Here is a 26,233-nt window from a genome sequence, read left to right on the forward strand (position 1 = left end):
AAGGAAGATTTGAAGGAGGAAGGAACCTTGGTGGTTTAGAGTTTAAACTCTAGTGATTTGGTCTTCATCTCTTGGAAGTAAGATAACACCTCAAAACTCTTAAGCCTTGTTTGGATTGCTTGTTTCCGTCGGAAAATATTATCGTTTTCCGTGATCATATTTCCCTATCACCTTTTTCCCTCACATATATCAAATCGCTACAGTAATTTTTCCATGAAAAATGACGAAAAATGCAATCCAAACACAACCTTATTTTTCCTTTCAACTTATGGTTAGTTTAGTTAGTTTTAACTAGTTAAGCATTGGGTTGTTGATCGGTTCAATGAACCTTGACTCTAAGTAGATGTCTTGAGATGGCTTCTTAGGTAGTGGTCTTGACGAATTATTGTGTGTTTAGTTGTTTGTTTGATGTTTGTTTTGATGAATTATGTCTTAGTTTTGGTTGGGAAAGTTGAAAAGAAAACTTGAAAAAAGGAAGAAGCATGCTGTCCAAAATTTTACTGGTTGATTCCCTTATGTTAATTTCGAATTTAGTGGTTATTTTGGTGCCAAAATGCTTGTTATATGTTGGTGTTTATGTGTGTCAATTATCTCTCAAAAAGTATTTCATTTGGTTGAATTAAAGTTGGGTTAAAGTGAGAATGCAAATCTGAAAAATTTCTGATCAGGATACCAGACCAGTGTGTACGTATCAGCCCATAACTTTTCGTTCAGGAGTTGAAATTAAGTGCTATTTATGGCATCTGAAACTAGACTCTGAGAGCTTTCCAACGGTATAAAATGCACCTTCTAGTTCATTTTCTATGAGCCGTAGTGAACCGACAAATTTGACTGATTTTCCTCACTATTTTCATCTGAGAAACAAGCATAGCTGCAATTTGTAGCTCATTTTCACCCATCTTATAAAATGAATTTTAAAACAGTTTCTTCTAGTGAATTTTGGAATTTTGAGTCTAGTTTTTAACGCCTCAAACCACATGAAATTTTGAGTTGTGTAGCTTTAGTTATGGCCATATTTTGAAACTGTGTCAGGTGCTCCAAAACTGGAAATTCCGTGAATCAGGTCCCAAAAATTAGCTTTCCAAAAACTGTTGTATCTTGGTATAGAAAGGTCCGAATTGGGTTCCGTTTGGTGGTTTTGAAACTAGATTTGGAGTTCTATTATTGGTATAAATTTCAAGGGTTGATTCTATTTCTATGAATTTTGCGAAATTTCCAAAATTTACTGAACATGCAAGACTGTTTTGCTCTGTTCTTGCTAGAACAGTGAGTTAGAGCTAAAATTTGAATGATTTTGGATTTGAATCTAGGAAAAGTGTTTTCTAGAGAGTTTTAGTACATTAAATCTAGTTTCCAACGGTATAAAATTTCTAATTTTTGGACTTACGAAACTCGAGATATGATTTTTTTAAGTAGTGTCACACAAAGCCAGAATTTTCTGGTTTCAAACATAATGCTGTTTTAAAAACTCTCAACTTTCCTCTGAGATTGTTAGTTCATTTTAAGTTTGATTTTATCGATGGATACAAGGTCTCTTTGAACATTAGACCTTCATTTTGAATCTTGGTTCCCAAAGGATTAAACTTCTCTTGATGCGTTTTCTTGGTTGCCTAACTTTCTTAGTTAATTGCACCTCAATTCATACTTGAGAAATGGATTTCAACCCCTAGTTTTATGCCCTTAATTTCCATGACGTTGAACTCGAAAAAAGGAGCATTTTAGCTAGAGTAATTCTTGGAGAATTTCACTAGTTTATACTCGAAACTTGGAATCTTTAGCTTTAAAATTTACTAAGGAAATGAGTGGAGTTTTGATGAATTCTGACTCCATTAGTTTAGAAAATGTGAACGCTCCTTATATTCTAAAACTTGGGCGTAGGACTAGAAGTTTTGAGAGATGAAAATCATCTTCCCTTTTCTCGATTTTCGTGCCAAAAGTAAAAATGGTACTTTCTTTTGGAACTGAAGGTTCTTGCCAAGACTTGACTCAAAAATGACTTTTGAGTTTCCTTTGAGTATTATTTCAATAATTTAGCGAGCAAGGCTCCTTTAACTTGACTCGAACTTGTGACCTTGAGAGTGGGTAGCAAGAAGATGTTTTTCTTATTAGCCTTAGTCGAGTACCTAGCTAATCGTAATTGTGCATGTCTCAGGTGGTCACGTGGACGCCGAGAAGCTTGTTTGACCTCTCGCTTTTGCTCTTATTTTGCCCTTGACTTTTGGTGAGTGTCAAGTGCATGTTCAATATTACTATGATTGAAATAATTTTTGTACAAGTGCTATATGATACGTGAACTTGCCGAGGCGAGAGTGTACTTTACCGCCTTCGTCCTCTCTCTCTCTCTCTTGATTAAATGATATTTGTTACATGAATGTTTGTGATTTGCACTTGTACCCAAACATGTTTTAACTCGTGAGCACTAAGCGGCAGCATATACCACACCCTATTCGGGTGGGAGGTGCCTCTCATACCGACTCAGTGCTATAATCGATTCTCTGAGCGGCAGCATGTACCATACCCTAATCAGGTGAGAGGTGCCTCTCATACCAACTCAGAGCCATGAACAATTCTAAGTCGATTGAGCGTTGTCTCATCGATCAATTATACTTGTGGGGAAGCCCCAACTCATTGGCTAATCTCGTAATTCGAGTCGGCAAGGGTTTGGTCGAGAAGTTTGGTGAACCATGGGAAATTTTATAACTTGATCTTTTGAGATCTTGCTTGGCATACTCGATTAGTATCTCCATCTCATGCTTGTTTGGTTCCGGATCCAAGTGGGTGTTATGTTGGATAGAGAAAGTAAGTGGAGCACTACGGTCTTGTTGTTACTTGAGTTGATGGAGAGTCAACCTCGAATGGCTTGAATCAATCGGGACGTGGAAATAGCTCCTGAGAGCTCCTGTATCCTTCCATGTGTATTTAATTCCTACTTGTGTACTCAAATGAAATTTCATGTGAACGTTGCTTTCAAGTATATTATTTGATTGATTAGTGCTACTTGCTTGCTTGCTTGATTTTCTTGGCCTCACTGAGCGTTAGCTCATCCCTTTAATTTTGTTTTCCTTAACAGGACTTGGAGGTGGAAGTTGGTGATTCTAGATTAGCGATTTTTGGTGGAAGCTAGTATATCTTTTGTATGTTATGAGAGACATTTGAAGTGAACATTTTGTTATACTTGGAGATTCTGAATTGTAATTGTAAATGCTAGCCTTTGAAGTTTTGGCCTTGTATATTCGAAGTATTTCTTAATTAAGTCCATGGTTAATTTGTGTCTCTTTATTAAGCTTGAACGAGTGTGTGAGTCCTGACGAGAGTTGGGCAGGCGTTCTGCTGATATTCTAGGGTTCGCCCTAGGGAGAGGTGGAGGCATCACAGAAAAACTATAACTTAACAAAATAATTAGACTCTTTCCCTCCGTTTCCTTCCTATCCTTCCCTTTCCCTTGCTTTCCCTCACCAAAATATCAATCCAGAATAGAATCAAGTGTAGCTTGGTCATGTTGTTGAAGTAAAGATGAGTTACTAATAAGCGTCAAGAGTTAAAATTGCAACTAGTTCTTAATTTTCTAAGCAATAATTAGCTCGTGAGAAAAATAACTACAAAATAAATTATAGAAACATGTATATTAAAGATGAATAACGTTATTATAGGGTGACTTCAACGTGAGAGCATGTCAAATTACATAAAAACCCATTACTTTCAATTCTTCATTCTTTCTAATCTAAAATATCAACTAATCAACTTGATCCCTTAATTCATCCTTTCCCACCCATTTTAGTCCTTGACTTCTAGGCCTTTCCTTATCCTTTTCATTGCTGCCACTAACTAGATGTAAATGTTGGTTATTGTGGTGGTTGTGGACCTTGTGGTGGTGATGTGCGTGGTAGACTAGTGGAGCCCTTTCCACATTTGTCTCCCTCCTCATCTCTTTCCCTAATGCCCCATCTGATGGTGTATGGTAATTCTGGTGGACAGTCTTAATGATGATGTGTATGGTAGATTGGTGGAGCCTTTTTTCTTCCGTCTCTTATCATTGTGTACCTGATGTTGCCAATTAGATGGTGTGATTTTGATAATGGTGGTAGCAGTGGTTGGGGTAGCGATGGAGTGTGGTGAGCTAGTGCTGGTGATGCTCTATGGGATGAACTGGTGGAGATAGTGGCAGTAGTTTGCAGGTAGTAACATAAGCGAAGGATAGCATAGGAAATTGAGAACAAAAAGAAAAAAAATGTGTGCTGCCATGTTGATGGCACTAGCATATCTTAATTTACTTTCATATTTTGTAGCAATGCTAATTAGAGATACCACAATATCAAGAATGACTAAAAAGTAACAAATCATTTATGGAGTAGAAGCTTGCCAGTGGACTTCATATTGTCAATATAGAGATTCCATACTCAAATAGCACTAAATGTAAATTTATTTAATTACATGTTAATTTTTATCTCACTATTTGTGGATTATTAGTTATATCGTTTTATAGTTAAAATTTGTACATAGTGTACCCACCAATGTGAAATATTTGTAATCATATCAAAATTAGAGAAAAACACCATATTAAATGAACTTATATTTATACACACACACACACACAAGGAAAGTACACGTGCGTTGCACGTGTTTTATTGTACTAAAACGGCAAAGAATTAACAAAATGTAAATAGAAAAACTTATTTTAAAAGTTACCTTTTCTATGGAGCCATGTTGACTAATTGTGTATCTATTTTTTCCCCTTATTACTGTTTTCTCTTCAAATGATCTCTAATCTTTTCATTTCTTTTATAATCATTTGTCTTTATTTGTTAGCTATACTGTGTTGATGCATAAACCTCTAAAAATCATTGCAATAAATAAGAATATTGTATGATACTTTGCTTTCAAGTTATTTGTGTAAAATAACAAATATGGTTACTATAAAAAATGTAAATGCCATAATTGATAGAATCCATTTGAGTGCCTATAAATCATTTGATAGGTAAGTATCACCTATAAATTGTCTTTTTATGAAACTAAGAAATGAGAAGAAGGTATAATAAAGAACTTGGTCTAAGTTGCCACTAAATTGATTTGATGTAAAACACAAATTAGTCCAAAAATTGTAGTAGAAAAGATGAAACAGAACTATTACTATACAATGAGAAGAAAAGCTTCTAATTGGTGACATACTTGATGCAAAAAATTAATTCAACAAGATGTCCCATAGAAGTGCTTGAGTATATGGAATCATAACATCATTTTTTCAGTGCCAAAAAAAAAAAGAAAATTGTTTTGGTACAACATTGTTAATAATATTGATGTATTATTTAGTATCTATTCATTTGTTGAAAGTCATGCACATATCAATGGATACAACTTAATTGCACACATTTGCTAAGATATAATAAGCCACGTAGGTTAAAAGGAGAAGAGATAGCATAGACTTGCTAATTGAGAACTTTTTATTTTTGTAAGTTTATGTTAGTATGCATAAAATCTATTTACATTTTTTTAGTGTGCAAGTGCTGAGACCTCCCATTTACACTCACTCCCTCTGTACTACCCAACCCATCCCACCCCACAACATAAAATATATTTACTTAATACTATTTTCGATAGCTTAAATAGTTAAATATAAAAAAAGGTAAGAAATGATATAATTTTATAAAAAATTTTGAAACAAACATACATGTATATATATGAGTGTGAATTTTTTGTTCTTTCATTTAAAAGTCATAAGTAGCTGTTTAATTGATTTTTTTGATTTTTTTTCATAAGTAGCTGTTTAATTAATATCAACTTAAACTTTAATTTAAGGATTTGCTAGTTAGTACAATTATTAAGTTATAGAGCTTCCAAATTGATTCTATACATGTTGGCTAGAGATAGGATTCAAAATTGGATAAGCATAAGACTTCATAAAGAGGAAAATATTATATTGTTTGGAATGCAAATTTTTGCTAAACAGTCGATATGTGAAGAAGTTTTCATTCCATTAAGTCAAGCTTCTTAATGGGTTTTGTGATTCCTATCTTCATTATCAACTTACAATAAAATTAGCAGAAAGAAAATTTATGTTTATGAGATTGTTTCCTTGATGCTCTCTTCTAATATAAACTTGAAAAGTATAATAAGGACATAAAAATTCATCCCTTTTAAAAATCAACCACCATTATTGATAGACCTGAACTTCCTTCACAGACTTAAGCTCTGTAAGTCAAAGTCTTGGAGTAAAATTCTATATTAAAAGTTTGTAAGTTAGTGATAAGAAAAGTCTAGGAAAAAGGCCATAATAATGGTTAGAATCTGATAAAAAAGAATATCATAATGATGTTTAACATGGTCAATATAATCACTATTACTAGTGCAAAGAATAACAAATTTCTCAACTAATTAATTTCATCACTGTAACTTTTATTATTGAAAGTCCGATTTTTTAGTTTTATTCAGTGAGAATTCTCTGCAATTTTTCTGCTTTTATCGAATGCCAAACCATATAAAACAGCCTACTGATACCAAATAGCATATAGTATCTATCAAAGAAGGTTACATTTTCAAAGGAAATGAACAATTTAGGAACTCCAAAAAAAAAAATCAAGAAGTCCTCATACTATTAAGAATAAGCAGAACTCAAAGTTGGTGCAAGTAAATTAATTAATCTTCATCAAACTCATACAATATTCATGTAAAAGGAGCATTACGAAATCTAATTTTGTATGCACAACCAATTACACATAGACCTATACACTTGTAAACAAAGACAATTAATGTTTTTCTTTTTTCTCTGCATAATAGCTTAGAATTTGAGGAAAAATGTAGAATCCCAAAAAAAAAAGGAAAAAAAGGCAAAGTACATGAAGTTAATTTAAGGCTTATTCCACATATTTCATACCTCAAAACTTTTTCATGTTTGTGAGAACCCCGAAAAAAAAAATATATATATATTCATGCATATTTCACTTGCATTTTGATTCTTTAATAAATTCTAGCATTATTTCTACTTGTCTTTAAATAAGTGCGTAAAAACAATTTTTATGTGATAAATAATATAATTGTGCCAAAATATTAAAGTACTTGGTTTTGTCAAGATAAATTAATATTTCTTGATGTAGATTATTTATTGCCTTAATATTAATTCCTTGAATGTCGATAGCTAATTTTAAGTGTTAATAATGTTAAGTGCCATCGGAAACCTTAGAATTAAGATGGAATCGATTCTAGGTCAAAACCCTTTATAATTACACTTAGGACGTTAAAATCTCGATAGTTTAATTTTTGCGAGACGAGTATACTAGTAGGCATTCAAATTACATTCGGGGTAAATTTTGGAATTATAGTAGGATTGAGGACTTGAGTGGAAATTTGGATGAAATGTGAAAAGACCAAATTGGCCCTCCACAATTTCGGAAAAATTACCATGCAACCATCCGAGCTCCATTGGCCACTCTTCAAATCAGAACATTTCCATTCTCTGCCGGACTGCATTTCCTTTTATCCTCTCAAACACTCCACCTTTCTCATCCGCAACTCATTTCCATTCCACCACCTCAACTCACAACACCATTCCATTTCACTTCATTCCCTGCCTTGGTATCATCGACGAGAGGAAACCAAAGACAGAGAGAGAGCTGTGCGAGCTGCGAACCTTGAGCTGTCCGAGAGAGGGTGAGAGCAAGAGATAACCGTGCGAGCTTCATTACTTCCTCCGCAACCACCGAGAGCTGCCATTTCATTCTTCACCCTCAACCAGCCGTGATCAATTCAATCACAACCACCACAGCTGCAACCACTGAACTCAGACCAACCATCCTCGCGTGCGTGAGCAAAGCCGAGAGGAGAGAAATATTGCAGCTGCTAAGTCGTGTGTGTTGAGCTTCAAACTGAGGTAAGTTCTGGACTTAGACTAGTTGTTTATTGGTTGATGAAGCTGTTTAGGGGCATGCATGTGAGAGTTGTGCGGTTGGATGAAGAATTAAGTACAAGAAATCTGGTTTTGAATGAATTTGGGTTGCCGAGAGCTTGGGCTGGATATTACAGTTTTAATTGGCCAATTTGTGATAATCTGAGTTCAATTGTGAATTTTTTTAACTAACCAAATTGGTGATTAAGCTTTGCATGAGGTTAGTTAGCCTTGTTTAAGCAAGGAAATTGAAGGGATATAAAATCTGGTTACATGCAAGTCAACCGAGAGGAACTTGATGAATTTCTTGTTCGATGGTGACTTTTGATGGCATCCGAACCTGATTCTTGATCAAATTTGCTAGATAGCTGTTTATTTGATCATGCATGTAACTGAAATACGGGCTGCTTGTTGGTTTTTAGCCGTGAATAATAATATTTGGCTAAAGGGAATTTTGATAAGAAAAAAAATATGGAAGCTGGACCTAGGATAAGGAACCGAGAGATTACATGTTTGTCTTGCAGCTTGTGATTCCAGTAAAATGGAAGTTTATGTATGGTAATGCATGTAATGCGTTAGCTCTATGGGTTAAGTGAAGTTTAGTTGAAGAGATTAAGGGAAAAGTTGAAATTTTGGGTGAGACCGTGAGAGGAGAGTTGCTGGAATTTTTTTTCCAGGTTGGCCGTACGAAGGAAATGGTGAAGTTTCCAACTATTTTTATGAATTTTGGTCTTGAATTCTTTTGTTAAATGGTAATATATATGGTATATTAACTTAGATTGGACATGCATGAAAGTTTCAAACATAAACTGAAGCAATTATTGAAGAAAAATATTTTCCAGCATGGCCGAGAGAAAAGAGTTGAGCACTTGACTAGTTTTCCTTTGAATTTAGCTAAGATTTTTGTATTGGACGTTTAAGACTAGGTTGTAGCTTACTAATCCCTTTTACATGTTGAGATGAAGTAAAACTTGAAGAAAATTATGGACAAAGTTCTATATTTAAATTGTTTTATGGCTGGATATTGTTCAAGGTTGCTGGCCGAATTGATTGGGACTCTTGGTGAGTTTATTTGCTGGATTTGTGTATTAATTACTTCAGCCTGGCTTGGACAGATTATAAGCCATATGTTTAGTGTTTCTAGCAAGTAAAAGATGGGGTTAATGGATATCTAGAATTAACATTTGCTGGAAAATTTGTTAGTAGCCGAGAGGTTGAACTGGAAATTTTGCAGTTTGTTTCTGGAAATTTTCTTAGAGTATAATGGATGGAAATGCCTGAAAAATGTTGTTTTAAGTCTTGTATGACATTCAGTAGTAAACCATTTGAACCGTGGGCAAATTTGGCCAAAATTGTTGACACATAGCTGCTGGAAATGTGTCAATTTATCCGAGGAAGGGAGAAAGAATTTTTTCAGTTTTCTTTAGGAATTTTGGGATTCCAAATTGTTGCATTTAAAGTTTGACAAGCTGTAAAATATTCCACACTTGTTGATTTCACTCTAGAACATTTTAAGAGGGTCATGCATGTGAAAGTTGGGGTGACAATTTAATGTTTATGGCTAAAATATTGAGATGGAAATTCTTGGCTATTTGAGTGAATTGCACAAGCGTTAAATTTTGATGGAATTAATTGCTGGAATTACATGTCATTAGTTCTAGTTGGTTGATAAACCACTTGCGGTTTAGTCGATGGAATTGCTTGGCATTGGAACGGATACTTTGGAATATAAATTGCTGGAAAATGTTTAATATGCATTTGTTTACGTGTAATGAGATTATTGGTGGCAATCTTGGATAAGAGATGGTTGCAAATCCTGTCCTTGGTTTCAAATACATGTTAGTGACTTTAAACATTTGAAATTTTGGTTAATCTGTTGTAATAAGTAACTGTTGGATACCAAGCGCTAATGATTGACAAAGCCTTGGTCAGTTGTTTAAATTTCGATTAGAAATGAATCTGTTGAAACCTAGGGCTAATGATTGACGAAGCCCTAGTGAAATTGCTGGTTGAAATGTGATTTTACTATATTGGCAAATCTGAGATATAATGTGCATGTGAATCGGAATCATGAAGTCCGTTTTGATCTTGTGAACTTGAGTATCTTCAGTCAAGCTATTTAAATATATTTTACCCTAGTATTGAACTATAAAATTTGGTATAGAACGATAACGTTAGAAATTCGTGTGTCGGGATTCTAAAACCTTGCCAACTAGCTATTTCTTTCTTTGGCTTAAACTAGCCTTATTATTTTTAGAAAAATAATTGCACAAAATTCTAAACTCTAGGTTTTTCGAAAAATTGTCCCGACTAGTTATTTTAGAGGAAAATTGTCAAAAACACGAGATTTGAATGATTTTACAGGAAAGGCATAGGAAACTTGTTCGGCAAGAAACCCTACGAAACATTTTAACACTTTTACTAGTTTTAATTTTAAGTAAATTGTTGAGTCATTTTTGGAAAAGATAAACTGGTATATACCAAATAATCTTTCCTACAAAAACCTAGAACTTGTATAGCAAAACTTATAGTTCTTAAAACTTGGTTTTCTAGGATTTAGCGAGGATGCGGATTTCGATTCCCAACTTGACATCTGAGCTTCACTCTTGGTGAGTGTCCCTGCTTGTTTTATGACTATTTGATTAAAGTGCTTTCTTGACTTGATATATGATAATTGCAAAGTGGTTTTTGATCCATCGAAGTGAGCAGTGTGTACCTTATCACACTAGCCTTTCGAGTGGTGACTTGTGTGAAATATTTTCGTGAATATCTCAAGTGTTGTGACGTCGTTGGGTGAATCCCTCGACTAGTCTGAAAGTGTTGTGACGTCGTTGGGTGAATCCCTCGACTAATTTATCCAAAGGGTATACTCGAGTATTACTACTTTCTTATTTGGTGTGCGGGCCCGGGACAGGGGTATGATTGGTGTCGGAGTTAAGAAAAAGAAAAAGAGCTACATGGACCGTAAGTAGTGAGAGTTGACGGAGTGTCGACTACGGTAAATTTTGATCAAGCGTGGAGAATGGCTCCTGAGAGCCCCTGTATCCTACCTTGTGCTGTTATACGCTTTCATATTTGTTTACTTCAGTCGAAATCAATACGTGTTATTTGTTTTATTTGATTGCATGTTTTGGGGCACCACTGAGCTTTAGCTCACCCCACGTTTATTTGTTTTCCTTGACAGGTCTTGACGTTTGAGAAATCTGAGCCTACTTATATTTGCTTATGAATGTATTTGAACCTCGTGACTTTGATTTGCAGTTTGTAATGTAATTCGAGTAAAACAATGTACTTTTGTCTTGGGTTACCACTTGAAGCTGGAAAAGTGTAAACCCTAATTCTGATATTTGATTTGTATGTAAATATGCTTGCGTTGTATGAATTATATATTTGGAGTTGTATGTTTTTGTTACCTGGTTTGTAACGCGTAAGGTATTTAAGAGTCGACGATTGGCTATCTTAAAAATGCTGTTATCTCTGAAGTTAATGTGGTTTTAGTCATCAGCCTATTAGGAAGGAAACGGTGTTGTAATAGCTTAGGTTATTCTTCGGAAGGATTTGGGCTAGATTGCTTGCGTGAGTCCTGGCGAGAGCTAGGCAGACGGCCCGCCAACCCTCTGGTTCGCCTTAGGGGGAAGTGGGGTCGCCACAATGTTTGCTGCAAAATAACAATGCAATATCTAAAATCAATCCTTTTGGATAGCCAATGGTGTCATGACATAATAATAAGCGAGAGATAGAATGAGTTGAAGGCAAATGTTATATTCGTTATAATAATACTGCAATTGAATAAAAAACAGCATCTTTGCAAGTCTCAATCCCCACATAGAATAAGATAAGGCTCCTGCTATGGAATTTGATGTTTGCTCTATCACTTTAGTCCTCGGACTTTTTTCCAATACTTTGTTTAATATCTCCGTTTTATATGTTAATTTTCAAGTGTCATGAAAAGCTGATAAAGGAAAATATTAATTTTCCTTAGACGACGCTACCTTTCTTTAGTCTAAACATTTACAACATGAAATAATACTATACTTTCAAACACAAATGCAGCTATATTCGTGGTGTATGTTTTAGTACTGTTTATCTTCATTGGAAACTTAAATCCAACAACTACTTTGTCCAATCTCTATTTTTTAGGACAAAAAATAATAGTGAAGGAAAATTCATGTTATTATGATTTATCCACTATTGTCCAATCTCTTTTTATGCATTTTGCTTTAAACTCATCAATTTTTTTTTTAAAATCTAAAAACAACATAGGAGATATTATTGTAGGTATTCTTTTTGGTTGCATATTATATAAATAATTAAAATAGATTCAGGACGTCACCCAATTCTCCGATTTTTTCACATTGGTCCAGCTAGTTAACCCCACAGACCCCTGATTGTTGAGTTCAGCCAAGTTGTTGCTTGCTTTGAGTTTGAAAACACTATTTTTTTTTTATAGATTTTCTTCCCAACCAAAAATTAAATGACATAAAGTAAAATAAGCATAAAGATGTTTGTTTTTCAATCTCTTGTTACAAAACATAATATGCAATAAAGTGACAAAAAAAAATCATAATCAAGAATTCGTCATAGAGCACATGCATATCAATAGGTTCTAAATTCTATGGGACAAAAATTTTGAGATTTAGATTCCCAACTAAAGTTTTCACAACAAAATATGTTTTACCTCTTATGTGCAATTAATTTTGTATGTAAAATGCTTGAGTTAGGAGAGGGTTGGGTTGGGTTAGATGGTAAGATAGGAGGGATTATAAATAGGAAGTCTTAAATTTAAAATCTCCTACTTATCAAAAAAATATATACTAAACAAAAGAAAAAAAATGCTTGACTTGGGAATTAATATCCAAATTACATTACTCCAATCATACAAATGAAACTAGTATTGTTAAAAAAAAACCCTAATTCTTACTTTGACTTTTTCTAACCGTTCTGAACTCTCTTCTCAACTCTTATTTCATCAAGTTTTCTCCTTAACACTTTTTCATGCTAATGATCCTGAAGCCCATTAAACTTGCAGCTCACAATGTCACAAGTAATCTAAAATTGTTTTTATATGTTTCAATTTCTTACCTATTCTCTACAATTGAGATATTCATTAAAATATCAATTGTTTTGTTTTCTTGTAGGATGTTGATAATTATCAATTGGATCAACTGTTTTGTACAAAAAACCATTTTTTTTGGATTCATGAGCTATCCTTTTACTTTCATTCAGATATTCTTTTTGTTTTAACTTTTTGGATTACACACTATAACAGGAATAAAAATTATTCTTTGTATCATATATGCCCATTTTGTTATTATATATATTATAAAAAATTACAAAGTTCGAAAGCTGTGTAATAACAAAATTAAATAAAAATAAATCTATCTTCTACCTATTATATAAGAAGACATGGGAATTTACTATAGCACTCATATTTTTTGACATGTGACATATCTCTTATTTGAAGAAGTTATGGTTTTTCTTCCATTTTTTTATTTCCCCGCCTCTACCTCGACCAAAGTAAAAGATCTACTATCTGGATCAACACAAAAGATTTTCACTACAAGTCTTTTTGCTGAATCGCAGGATCTTCTACCTATTATACTAGGAGGCAAGAACCGCGCGCTGCGCGGTAGGGATGAATTTGTGAATGCCCAACTTAGTATGACGAGATGGATTAAGAAAAAAGAGGAAAATGGAGCTAACAAAAGTAGACCGATTATAGCATACAAGGACGAGTAACAAAGTAAACATAAGGATACTAAACAGGGAACAAAAAGGGGTTAAACATTAAAATTGTAGTGCCATGGATACATTCTTTCAATTCCTTTCCATTTGAAGATGATGATGCCAAAGGAAGATCTGGATTGTGGAATGAATAGAAGAACTTCGCCATTCCGAAGTTCATGGTCTGCAACGAATGTGCTCCAGTTTTGGTCAAACTCTATCGCAGTCATTCCAAGACTATATGTCCGGTGTCCACTGGTAATATTGATAGTTGGCGTCTTGGCTTCATGTAATGCCAGGGTTATATATTATGGAAGGGCCTGCTAATTACCAAGCATAAGTTATCAGGAATAGAGGGAAAAAAATAAAGAAAGGAGAATGATGTAGGCTAACCAAGGCGTATCTATGGCGCTTGGTATAAAACTGGTAGAAAGTAGTAGATGCTGCGAGGTTATGGCGAAGAATGGATGTATGGATGAAGTAATATGGCTGAAGGTTACGACAGCAGTAACATCTGCATAAAGAGCAATTAACTTTGGTTAGTATGAATAGCATAAAGAAAAATAATGAGAAATAGTGGAAAAGAGAGTAATTTCCTGGTTGAAGCTGCTGGTAATTTGGCACCATTGGTATAGGCAATGTCCATGGCATTAACGTTAGGATTTGTGTTGTACCAAAAGACAGGGCATCGCAGGTTAAATGGCCTCTACGTCACAGGAAAAGTAAATCATATTTATGAATTAGGTTGTCTCTGCAATACGATTCCCAGCCATGTTTAAAGCAGTTATCATTGATTGTTACATGCCAAACAGCGATGCCGTGGTATAGCTTCATAACTTGGCCGTTTTCAAAGGCGGCCGATTGAAAAAGAGAACCAGGGATTTTCTGTGGGGAGAGATGAAAGATTCAAGTGGCATGAAAGTGTATGAGACAGGCGATTCAAATTTAATATGAAGTGCAAACCTGTTTCTGCAAATCCGAACACATCATAATGTAGCACCACCGATTTCCTTGTGGGATTTCCTGCGTTGAAGGCTTATGGCTGCCTATAAAAAACATAAAAAGAAGCAAAATCATAAAGTAGTATTATAAGCAATGGAATCCAAATATGACATAAGAAAGTAGGGAACGTACAGTCTGTTGCAAAAGCCTTAGAATTAATATCAATGATATTTTGCAACCATTGTTCAACCGAGGCAAGAGAGTATAGCGAAGGTTCACCCATGTATTTTAGAACCATCGGATAGGCCTCAAAGAAACCTTTCTTGACAGAATATAATGCTTTTCCCTGAGGTGTCTCGATAACAGTTGCGGCGTGAACCCGAAAGCCGTCGAAAGTGCAAAGGTAGTATCGAACTTTATCATTGAGATCCACTGCTCTCTATCTCTTGAAAGGGTTTTTGGGTTTGGCCATTGAAAAAGCGGAACAAAAAGGAAAAGTACGTGGAATGTCATCTATCAAAAGATAGAAGCAAGAGTAGACATTTTATACATGTTCAGGATCATAAATATAGAAAAGGTGAGGGTTTATTATTAATGAAGTTGGTTGAAAAGGTGCGACTTCATTGTCTAGCAAATAGTAGTTGTGCATTGCATTAAAAAGCCTTTATTGCCTAGCTGCATAAACTCTATATTTCTGGCTACAGAGATATGAAGCCATGTGCAAGCGATTTTGAGAAAGCATTACCTTTAGCTAAATGATCAAATAAGGAATATAAGTATGATGATATATGGCAGATCAATAAACTAGAAATGTTCCCGATAAAAGAGGATTAATAACAGAGCGAAGAGAGATAAGTCTACATGGTACACAATAATACGACAAAAGCCGCTGGACAAGAGCAGGATGGCGCAAATGAATGTGTAGAAACTGACAAAGAGGGAAAGCATCCATAAGAACATAGAGCTAGATAGGTTTACACAGCAGAAAATGTTATGACAAAAGACTTTTTGATAAGTACAAGTAGATCAAGCATTCCTTGGTTTTTTGCTGCTTGTGAAAGCACAAGGTTCTGATGCAGCATTTTCGGCTTCCTCGCCGAGCTCAAATTTGTTTGCAAGACAAACGCGAGTCTTGGAGGAACCACACGGCTTATCTGCAAAGGAAGGGATTTTTCTTTTCTTATTTTTAAAACACTAAAAAAAAATGAAAAATAGGCATTCATGGAAGGTATAGGAACCACCTGAAGAGTCTATCGTAGAAGATTGACCATCAGTTTCAGAAATGTTTTGTTTTGTGTCAAGGCAGAGTTGCCCCTTGGGGAAAGAACAAGGTTTTCCTGTATAACAAAAAAAATGAAAAGTAATTAAAAAAAAGTTCCTGAGCGCGAAAAAACACTATACAGATAATAACTATTTGGTAACGACCTGGAGAATCAGCTGCAGAAAGCTGACTAGGCACATGAGAACTGCATAAGGATCGTTCTTCAGCAAGTTCACAGTCTGAAGTGTCCTCAAAGTAATAAACAATTGTATATCGTTGATAAGTCCCATCATCTCTCCTGTTTCCAGGCTTAACCTGAGCAATGAATGTCTTGGATTTCAACGTGGCATGAAGCAATTCCAAGGGGAGTTCTTCATTCTGAGTATTAATCAAGAAAGAGTGGCTAATTAAGAAGTGGTAACAAAGGGCTCACAATATACACTTGCTTTATGTAGCTTAGTATAAACCTTGTTAAAAAAATCCATTGCCTCAACTGCAGTAACTCCAAGTAATTGCTCAGCTAATTCTCCAAACACAGAGGCTGTCATGACGTTGGTCTCATCAGTGAGGTCAACATCAAAGCGGCATCTAGTTTGAAAGATAAAACCGTGAAACAAAGTAGGAACTATTTCCACAGAAAAGGTTCATGTTTAGTAAACAGGAAGACATAGCTTACCTTGGTGTTGCAGATTGCTTTTCATTACAATGATTGCAGGTATAAGTGTGGCCATAACTGGCCGACGTCTGACGATGACATTTTGGAATATGTTTTGGAAGGAGAAACGAGCCTTCACCCAAGAAAGCTGTGAACATCAAAATAGAAATAGATTCACATGACGCTTTTGCTGGTCCCAAAAAAAAAAAGCATATCAATATAATGACCTTCTAGTTTGCTAGAACACCCTGGATAGTGGAAATTTTTTGTTTTGCCTGATGAAACATACTCGGACTGTGCATATTATATGCTTTTTCCTGAAGCATGGTAGCAAACTGGTTTTCATTCCTCATTGCCCTTCCATAGAGAATAAAACCAGATCAACAGTGATTAGATACGATATATAATGGATAAGTTTACAAAAGCGAAGAGGTAAAAGGAAACGATTCTAACTACCAATTCTTCAGCTGCCTTGCATCTCCAACAGGCGGATCAATCAGAAGAACTGAATCGTTTCTAGTGGAGAGCGCAAGTCCTACGAGAAAGAGGGATGTAAAGTACCTTAATAAACGAAACATGATATGAAATAAGCTAGAATGTATATAAATTGACAAGCAGCATAATTGATGATACCATTATAAGAGACAACTCTGAGCCTGCGGCAAATAAGAATTGGGCGATTCTTTAACTGCTGTGTAAGATTCTTGCCTTCGGTTTCAACAAAGTTGTTCCAGAGAGATAACACAACTGGCTGCAGTCTGCTTTGCAAAAAATATGGACGAAATCCTAATAAATCATAACGCATGCACTTGAATTCTTATTCTTAGATGCCACTTTGAAAAGAAGCTACCAAGTACAGGAAAACAGTTTTTTAGAAACTCACTCCTCATTAATGATTACAAACCGCTGAACATATGAATCTTACGACTGAAGTTTGATTGGTACAGTGGACTGGACATCAATGACAACTCCGAGGACATCTGATGTTGAAAATTTAAAACAGTTAGGAGCTTGAAAGGAGCATCTGATAATTATAAAAAATGTAACAGGTATGGAAGTTATCGTGGGATTACCAATAGTTTCACTCTTTGAATCCACAAAGAGCGGGAAGTCCTTAAAAGGTACGTAATCAAAGTGAAAAGGTAAGACAGAACCATCTTCATCATCATCTTCCTCAACAACAGTTCGAGTGCTTATAACCCATTGGATGGTTATTCCATCAAAATGATATTTCTCGTCAATTTCTCTCACCTCAGCATTGGAGATATGTTATTTCTTATACAACTGCAGCTTCGAACCCATCTTCTCAGTATCATTGTTGAAAAGGATACCCTGGACCCTAGAACCCTGTTAGCAAATAAGGTGAAATGGATTAGTCTAGGTTGGACCTTTGGTAAAGGTGTCAGAAGCAAGGAGGCTGAGGAAAAAACCTCTGAATCAGATAGCACAAATTTTTGATATCTTGTCGGGCTAGTCTTGCCTGAACCAGGATGCATCTTTTCTTTGACAAAAACCTTGGCAGACCAATTTTGCATTTTTGGCTTGACATCAGCAATTTTCAGTAACTCAGACATCCTAGAGGGAACAAGTTAATTACTTATAAGGGCCAAATACATTATAAGTATTTCGTTAAATGTTCAAACAACATCAGTTTAAAAGAAAAAAGTGCAGATCGATAGAGAGTGAATCAAGAAGAGCTAACCAAGTCAAAAAAATGATGGTTTAGACAGCTGCAAAACCTCACGATAAACAATATTTCTCGTTTTGCCACAAGACACAGAATCACTATAAGTCCCTGGTACAATGAGAACCTTGACTGCTGTAGATGTTTTTGCACGAGATAGAGCAACATACAGTTGTCCATGGGAAAAGACCGGTTCACGTAAATAAATTCCCACATAATCTAGTTTCTGACCTTAGGACTTATTAATAGTCATTGCAAAACAAAGCTTAATTAGGAATTGAATCCTCTTGAAAGGAATACCATTCTTTTCATTATCAGCTGACTGAAGTGGAATCCTTGGAAGCAAAACCTTTTTGCCTCGATGCTGTCTAACGACAATCTCAGCACAAATTGTATTTTTCCTGAGCTCTTTACAGATTAGGCGAGTGCCATTGCAGAGGCCTTCAGCTGGGTTCAGATTGCGCATCAAAATGATTGGACAGTTGTCCTTTAGGATTAATTTATGAGGAGGGAGGCCTTTTGGATTCAAAGAGTTAAGAAAATCTTCATAATCTCCTTGATCTCGCTCATTAAGCGTTCTATCAGTGCTCGTATAAGTATAAGGCTGACCTGGGAACCGATCAATTATCATCTGGTTTATATCATCAACTACACTATTTATTGCGGATAGGATACACCTATTTATCATTAGATAGGGGTCCAAGGAGTAAAGCCGCAAGTCTGAAAACATTGATTCTATTAACCTGTGTGATCAAGGAGCTAGTCAAGACAAATACAATCTGTGGCAGGATAGCCTATGACGCTGTTATAATACGTAGCCGTACAGTTATCCCATAGGCGCATGCACATCAATACCAACGAAAGTATTATAATGCAGCAACGTATGCTAATATATATAAAAGGCGTGAATTAGAAAGCAACCTGTCAAGAGAATTATCCTTGCTATCATATGGCACTAATATGTCGTTGCTTAGAGATATTCTCCCATCTTCGTCCTCAGGTTCAGTCCCTTCGCCCACTCTAAGAAGAAATTCTGAAAATGGTTTATCCAGAAGAGCTCACATATTCTCCGTTAGAATTGACAAAGCTGGCTTGAACTTGAATATCTCGTGTTGCATTCTAAATGACAGGGAGTGTTTGACGAAAGTCACCGCCAAAAACGATGACTTTACCACCAAATGGTTTATCACTGTCCATGATATCCTTAAGGAGCAAATCAAATGCTTCACTGGTATCTCGCTTTGCCATTGAAGCTTCGTCCCACAGGATTAGCTTGGCCATGACAATCAGTTTAGCAGTCGAGTTCTGCTTACTGATCTGGCAAGTCCTAGTGTTTGATGCATCAAGAGGAATCTTAAACCGCGAGTGCGCGGTTCTTCCTCCAGGAAGAATAGACGCTGCTATCCCGAATGATGCAACCGCCAATGCTATATGGCCTTGTGTCCGCAACGTAACAAGGAGGGCACGATACATAAAGGTTTTACCCGTTCCTCCAGGACCATCGACAAAGAAACTTTTGCCATCAGGTGAAAAGATGTCTGTCATAATAGCATTATATGCAGTTTGCTGACCAGCGTTCAATTGATAAACTGTTAGCAAATCATCATCTATAAAGGGAATATTTCGTTCACTTTCAATTTCCTTGGTCAAACGTTCATGGTCGGTAAACAGAAGATCATCAGGAACCAGATGGTAATCACCAATGCGTTTACCCATCTGCTCCAATGATCTATTTAGGTCATCAACACACATCTCCTAATGTAAGCAGGATCATAGCCACTTGCAAGTCCACTTCTTTCGAAATCACCTGATAAGTCCCTCTCATATTTTTTCCATAAACTAATAGGATTGGAAGGAGCACAAAAAACAAGTAACATGGCAAACAAGGCTCTAAGCGACCAAGGCATGTGAAATGTACTGGTTTCGTCAAGAGTGTCTTCTATATAGGCATCTGACTGAAGCAACCCTATTCGAAAGGCAGCTTCTCGATAGGAAGACGCAAGTTGTCCATTGACAGTGAGAAGGTGGTTAAATGACCTTGGCGCACGAATATGAGATAGGAGCAATCTTAGAAAGTATCGCTCACCTTCATTGGAACTAACGGTAACCACTCTTCCGATCACCTTTCTGCGCTTTCTGCGAGTCCATTTTTTCCTATCCGAATGCCAAAAAAGTGCTCTGGAAACTCCCGATATAGACATTTAAGCTTGCGTTCTGCTTACTTCGTCTATTCATGACAAAAAACTCAGTCAGCATCGTTTTTGAAAAAAACTGCACTGTTGATCAGATCTGACAGGTTCGAATTTCTGTGGAAAGAAACCATTTGTTCGCCAGGAAGATGTAGCTGAAGCGTGTAAACAGAATGCGTCATTTCACTAATAGGGAATCTATAAATGCGCCACATCGCTTCAGCAGCTGCTATCCATCTAGCAGATTGGAATTCGTGGATCTCGTCTATATCTTCCAAAACATCCTCAGAATGAATATGAAAACTGACTCGGTCATGTCCCTTGTACACATATTTGTACAAGTATTTGACCAGCTTAACAGTTGAGGAAATCTCGACATTTAAGTGACAATCTATAAGAGCAAGAAGGTATGGAGTGTAGGGGACAACCCATCTATTGTCTAGATAATAATTTCTCACTCTAACAGATCGGTTATTCTACCTTCGCCTATAGTGAGGGTAGCCATCTTCAGAATGAGTAGTATGCTCAACATAATCCTTTAGATAACGATTCCTACACATTCCATTTCACATACAGACATTATCTTTGTTTAGTGACCCACAAGGGCCATGCATCATGTGTTTTATAACAAGGGAGTATAAGTAGCTTTGTTCTGTTGGGTCAGGCAGCTCGGCAGAAACCAGCCTGTCGTATGCTTCTAGACTAAGTGGCTTAGCATCTGGTTTCAAAATAACCAGCATGTGTGCATGAGGAAGGCCTCTTTTTTGGTGCTCAATTACATAAACAAAGGCTGCAACTTCACCAAAGAGGTTCTTCTTAACAATTTCTGTTCTAAGAACCTCAAATTTTGCAAAAACTCTAGCAACCAAATCTGGCATATCCTGAGCCTTTTCTTCGTATTTCAAGTTATCTTGTATTTCTTTCCACATTGTGTTACAGTTCATAGTCAAGAACAGGTCCGATTTACCAAATTTCTGAACCAAAGACATAACATCTAGATATCTACGCTTCATATCTCTCGGGCCACCAATGAAAGAGGCCGGAAGATATATCCTACGACCAACGTCATTCCCAGTACTACAGCCGATGGACATATCATCAATGACTCCTTTAAGTATCTCAGACCTAACCTCCTTTTGTTTTTTTCTATGAAAATTAAGCCTCGAAGTTTCAATTTTAACATAAACATCAACTGAGAACTGCTGTAACAACCTTCTTGCGTGTAAGAGCATCGACCTATCATCTTCTCTCATTTGGAACTTATAACAGTAATACTCTCTTGCCGACACAGTGTCTCGTTTTGCCTTCCCTTCTTCGGCCACTGCAAGGGAAATAAAGGTAATAGAAATTGGTTTAATAGAAGGACCAATGGGCAGGGAGCAGAAATAACGATATAGTTTTTTTAAGCACTTGAAAATACCTGCATTTTCAAGAGCAATCAGATCAGAAGGTCCTTTTATAAGAGAAAAATCTAGCATATCGTCCTCATCAGGTTTTCTTTTTCTTTTTCTTTTAGGCGGAATAGGCTTCTTTGGAATACCATGATACCACCTAGATTCCCCGTGAGGGAACAAGAGCGGATACTGTAAGGGGTCATAACAAGCATAATAATGTTGTATCCTATGAGTGGTACTCGAATGGCTGTACACCTGAATGTGGACATTTTTTTCGAGATCCTGGTCATCGGTCTCGGTCCAAATCGCAGCTACTTGAGAAGTAGCTGGAAGGTTATATACTCGCTGGTCCAAACCTGGATCAGAATTGAGTATGATCCTATGTTTCTCAAGCTGAGGAACCTCACGAAGACTCCTAAAGAACCCAGTATAAGGATTCCTCTGAAGTACGTGCATTAGAAATTCAAGAGTGTTCCCACGTGAACGGGGCGAGTCCTGAAGCCTCAGCGAGAGCTCTTCATCATAGTCATAGAATAACAACTGAATACCAGTAGGAGGAGAGGCTGAAGGCAAAAGGCTGTTAAGCAAGTGATAGACCTGACCCTGAACGCGAAATGTGTAAATTCCATGGCTATTTTTTGTGAGGTTTCTATCGTATTTTGCAACAAAGGTAGTAAAAACAAGATTGTTGTTAATCGTGCGAATATTTCTCTGGAATTCTGTACTTTCCTCATCTGTCCCAGTGAAAAGGCGAATGAGATCATAAGGCAGCGCATGCTATACAAGTGAAACCCCCCCGTTCGAGCAACAAAAACCCAGAGGTTCAAGATAGAACCTCTTTGCACTACAATGTCGACAATGTGGTACATCAGGAAGAGTCAGAGGCTTAGTTGGAATTTTCTCTAAGTGGGACCATTTCGCGGTGTATGGCTTTGATCTCTTGGCAGGCCGTCCTTGTTGAACAGGTCTGGCCGGTGAAGAACCAGGCAGAGCAGCTGTTAAGTAGGAAGGGCCTTCTTGAGAAACAACACTATCAGAAGCTGACAAGAACAAAAAGAAGTAGATAAAAACCCTGGAACGAGCGAAACATTGTATGAAAAGGGAAAAAGAAAAGACAAGCAGGGAAAGGAACAACGAGAAAAGAAAAATTAAGTATTCCAAGTTGTTTGGCTAGCAGGAGGAGAGAATAGGTATCGAGGCAAAAGCAGACCTCCAGGAGCTAGAAGTGAAGGCTGAGGCGAAGGAACAGAAAAAACAGATTGTTGAGATAGAATAGTTATATTAGTAGATGGTTGGATAGCAGTAGAAGCGAGTAGCTGGTCCGCTGGACGAGATAAGACTGCACCGCTAGTGTCAATTTTAGATCTAGAAATGTATCCCTTCCTGTTCTATTCAAATTTTTTCAGCTGACATACTATCGGCGAAGGAACATGAACAGGAGATGATTGCGCTCTCTGTTCAGCATACTTTTCTCTCCTACGACGTAGAATTTCATCTCTTAAATGCTGTGGCATTTCAGCATAACTTTTGCGGCGGGCCGCATTACGATCCATAAAGGCAAACCTTAATAGGTCATCAGTTGCAAACAAAAGAAATATGAAAAAAAGATAGCTGGAGCAGGGATGTAGAAGGAAGAGACAGGCTGCTACAAAATGCTATACAGTCGCTTAACTCTTAACATACTATCAAAGAGGCTAAAAATGTAGGCATAACAAAGGAACAAAAAAACCAATTGTCTATCAGGCAACCAGCTTAAAGCAAGAGAAAAAGTAGACGTCGAGCTGCAAAGGGGAGGAAAAAGGGGGAAAAAAAACATAGCTGGACAAGGGAGTTAAAAGTGACAAGCAATCTAGTAACAAGCTATATACCATCATTGTATTGCTAATAGGAAAAATATTAAAAACACAGCCATATGGGAAAAGCAGAAAAAACCAAAAAATACTTCAAACAAGAAAAGGAAGCTGCCAGAAACAAATAAATACCAGCTACAAAGAGGAAAAAAAAAGAACTGGTTTGAAAAGTTCGAAAAAGTAGACATGCAAAAGAATGCATGAAACAAGGAGGGCTGCATGGCAAGCATGAGATGGTAGAAAGAACCAATAAGAAAATGTATGTACCTAAAAGCCAACAGAGGCAAATGTAAAACCTGATAGACTTGTAAAGCAGGAACACGAACAGCAGTAGAATGCAGAGGAACACCCACAGAGGCTTCTTCAAGTCGGCAACTGAGAAGGGGGAAAAAAAAGGAAAAAAGAGTCAGGCTTTCCCTGTGAACAAGGAGCTAAAAAAGAAAATGCTAGTTTACTGGAAGCGAAAAAATTAGCGCAAGTGATAGTAGGTACCGCAGAGAGTATATTCACTGGAGAGAGGCGCAGCACAGGCAAAGTTGGAAGAGTTTTTTCGTCCTCGCAGAAAGAGCAAGTGGAAACGATAGGAGAAACAATAGTAAGAAGGATAGTGGTGAATGTAATAAGGAGGAGGAAAAAGGATAAAGGCTAACGTAGCAATACAAACGCACCTGCCATAACATGAAAGCAGATGGCAGCCAAGCACAAATATAGTAATCCTCGGTAGCAAAGTTCCAAAGGGCAGAAGCTCTTTTGTGCTGCAGCAAGCGGGCGGCCCTGCAGCTACGTGAAAATAGAAAGTTTTTTCGAATTGCATTTAATGTGGCAAAAAATATATATACGAACACCTCTCTACAAAGCAAACAAACAGACAAGCACTGCATGATGTATCAGGAAAAAGGGCAAAAGAAAAAAGAACGAGGCAGGGACGTTTTGTGATAGAAAAGTTTGAAATCCGATCCAAAGCATATGCACAGAGTCAACGGGCTATAACACACACCCCCTCCCGGCGCATATGGGTTTGTTTTTTAGCATAAGCGATTTTTTTCCACGGAGGACAAAAATAATAAGTTTTCATTCTAATTCATTTTTCCCAACTAATCGGCCAAATAATTCTCCTTTTATTGGCTGAACAATCGATAACAGCGGGAACAATTTTTTTTGTGCTGCTCTTCCTCTATATAGACGGACATTAAAGGCAACTAATTTCTTAGGAAGTGTTTTTTTTTTGTATTGCGCTCAAAGGAATCCAGATTGCGTTTACCAATTCTGCCTGGGAGATTCAGATAATTTTTAAAGCACAAGTAAATAAAAAGCGAAGCCGATATGGCAATACAAAAGGCTCGCTTGACGGAATAATTGGTCCTTGCGAAAGATATAGAGCATTACATCACAACAAAAGCCCATCATAAACAAAGTCACTGGTAGGTGCACAAAGGAACCTAAACTCTAAGGACATCAGGAAAAACACATTTTACATTCCAACAGATGCAGCTCCTCCAACCAAATAAGACGTAACAACTGTAAACCTAATTCCAGTTACTCTAATGAATCCAGGAGAACGCTTAACATAGCATAACAATTCTTTTCCATCAAGAGTATCAGCAACTCGGAGGTTTAGGCTAACACCTTGCAACAGGCAAAAAAGGAATAGAAAAATATGCGTGTCATATATACTGCGAAATGGACAAGCAAGCACAAATAACCAAACTAAAGCGCACCTCATATTTCGATTGGCTCAACTGGTATGCAGTAAAGCCAATCAGTTTCTCAGCTTCGTAACCCAAAGCAACAACACTGATGGAAGCAGTAGCATCAGCAATATCCAACTTAACACGCGCTCTGAGGATAAAAGATACATCAAACCTTGTTAAAGGAGGCACCAGGTAGGAAATAAATTCATTAGTTCCAAGCGAATAGAAGCGAGGGCAAACCAAAAAGTAGCATTACCGCACCTAGGAAAAGTATAAAGATCCTTGAGGCAGGCAATACAAGAGATTCCTAGAGTCCCAATAAAATTGTTAGGTGCAAAATAATATGGACAGGCCAAATTCCATAGCCTGTGTAAGCGATCAACAATAACTCGGCCCTTAATCCATGCAGAACTTATAGGCTGGAAAAAACGGAACAAGTGGTGTCACAATAATAGGGAAAAAGTTTTAAAAAAAGTAAAAGAATATCAGAAGGGAAGGGTCCCTAACAAAATGAGTTGTTGTGGCAACACTGGAAATGGTGGCCAGCATGGTGTCACCAACAGGAGGGAGAAGTAGGAGGGGATTACAGTATTTCTTCTCCAAAACCGAAGTCATTACTTCAGAACAATTATGACGGTACCTATAAAGAGACAAATAGAAAGCAGTAATAATAAGTTGAGGTGGTCACCAGTTAGAGGGGGATTTTTTTTTTCTTGGTTCTCAAAAATGCAAAAAGCAGGACTAGATAACCATCGTGCAAGATGCGTAGCTTCTTGAATTTGGGGGGAAACCAAAACAACGGAAGTAGCTTTAGTACAAAGGGACAAATCTGGAAGGAAGTAAAAAAGAAAAGATAATAAGCAACAGAACAAAAAAAGGGAAACTAACATAGGTGTAGGCATAAGCATCCGAAACTCACAGTTGTCGGTCTTCACTCTGACTCTAATACCAATAATAACTGGCTTCG

The 26,233-nt window shown here is 36.7% G+C and overlaps 2 protein-coding genes and 1 long non-coding RNA gene across 3 annotated transcripts; all 3 read right to left on the reverse strand.

The window, feature by feature from the left end:
* Nucleotides 1-15,568: 15,568 nt before the first annotated feature.
* On the reverse strand, nucleotides 15,569-16,534 carry LOC140038443 (uncharacterized). Its single transcript, XM_072083800.1, has 5 exons — nucleotides 16,480-16,534; nucleotides 16,271-16,428; nucleotides 15,968-16,181; nucleotides 15,784-15,879; nucleotides 15,569-15,696 (listed from the first exon to the last, which is right to left on the reverse strand). The coding sequence occupies exons 1-5, from the start codon at nucleotides 16,532-16,534 to the stop codon at nucleotides 15,569-15,571; spliced, it is 651 nt and encodes a 216-aa protein (XP_071939901.1).
* Nucleotides 16,535-16,559: 25 nt separating this feature from the next.
* LOC140038697 (uncharacterized) lies at nucleotides 16,560-16,994 on the reverse strand. Its single transcript, XR_011842262.1, has 3 exons — nucleotides 16,915-16,994; nucleotides 16,686-16,815; nucleotides 16,560-16,606 (listed from the first exon to the last, which is right to left on the reverse strand). It is a non-coding gene; the product is annotated as an uncharacterized lncRNA (long non-coding RNA).
* A 1,380-nt stretch (nucleotides 16,995-18,374) lies between these two features.
* Nucleotides 18,375-19,894, reverse strand: LOC140038444 (uncharacterized). Its single transcript, XM_072083801.1, has 3 exons — nucleotides 19,294-19,894; nucleotides 19,064-19,175; nucleotides 18,375-18,885 (listed from the first exon to the last, which is right to left on the reverse strand). The coding sequence occupies exons 1-3, from the start codon at nucleotides 19,892-19,894 to the stop codon at nucleotides 18,375-18,377; spliced, it is 1,224 nt and encodes a 407-aa protein (XP_071939902.1).
* Nucleotides 19,895-26,233: the final 6,339 nt, after the last annotated feature.

Source organism: Coffea arabica, chromosome 3e, assembly GCF_036785885.1.
Source record: "Coffea arabica cultivar ET-39 chromosome 3e, Coffea Arabica ET-39 HiFi, whole genome shotgun sequence".
In the NCBI taxonomy this organism is placed as follows: domain Eukaryota; kingdom Viridiplantae; phylum Streptophyta; class Magnoliopsida; order Gentianales; family Rubiaceae; genus Coffea; species Coffea arabica.

Excerpts from the sequence above, each read along its gene's own strand:
- LOC140038444 (XM_072083801.1), bottom strand. The coding sequence starts at position 19,894 with ATGTGTGTTGATGACCTAAATAGATCATTGGAGCAGATGGGTAAACGC. Across the intron at positions 19,176-19,293 it reads TAAAGTCATCGTTTTTGGCG|AATTTCTTCTTAGAGTGGGC; the intron begins GTGACTTTCGTC and ends AACCATTTTCAG. Across the intron at positions 18,886-19,063 it reads AAGGATAATTCTCTTGACAG|GTTAATAGAATCAATGTTTT; the intron begins GTTGCTTTCTAA and ends TTGATCACACAG.
- LOC140038443 (XM_072083800.1), bottom strand. The coding sequence starts at position 16,534 with ATGGCCACACTTATACCTGCAATCATTGTAATGAAAAGCAATCTGCAA. Across the intron at positions 16,182-16,270 it reads CAATGGATTTTTTTAACAAG|AATGAAGAACTCCCCTTGGA; the intron begins GTTTATACTAAG and ends ATTAATACTCAG. Across the intron at positions 15,880-15,967 it reads TTCTGCAGCTGATTCTCCAG|GAAAACCTTGTTCTTTCCCC; the intron begins GTCGTTACCAAA and ends TTTGTTATACAG.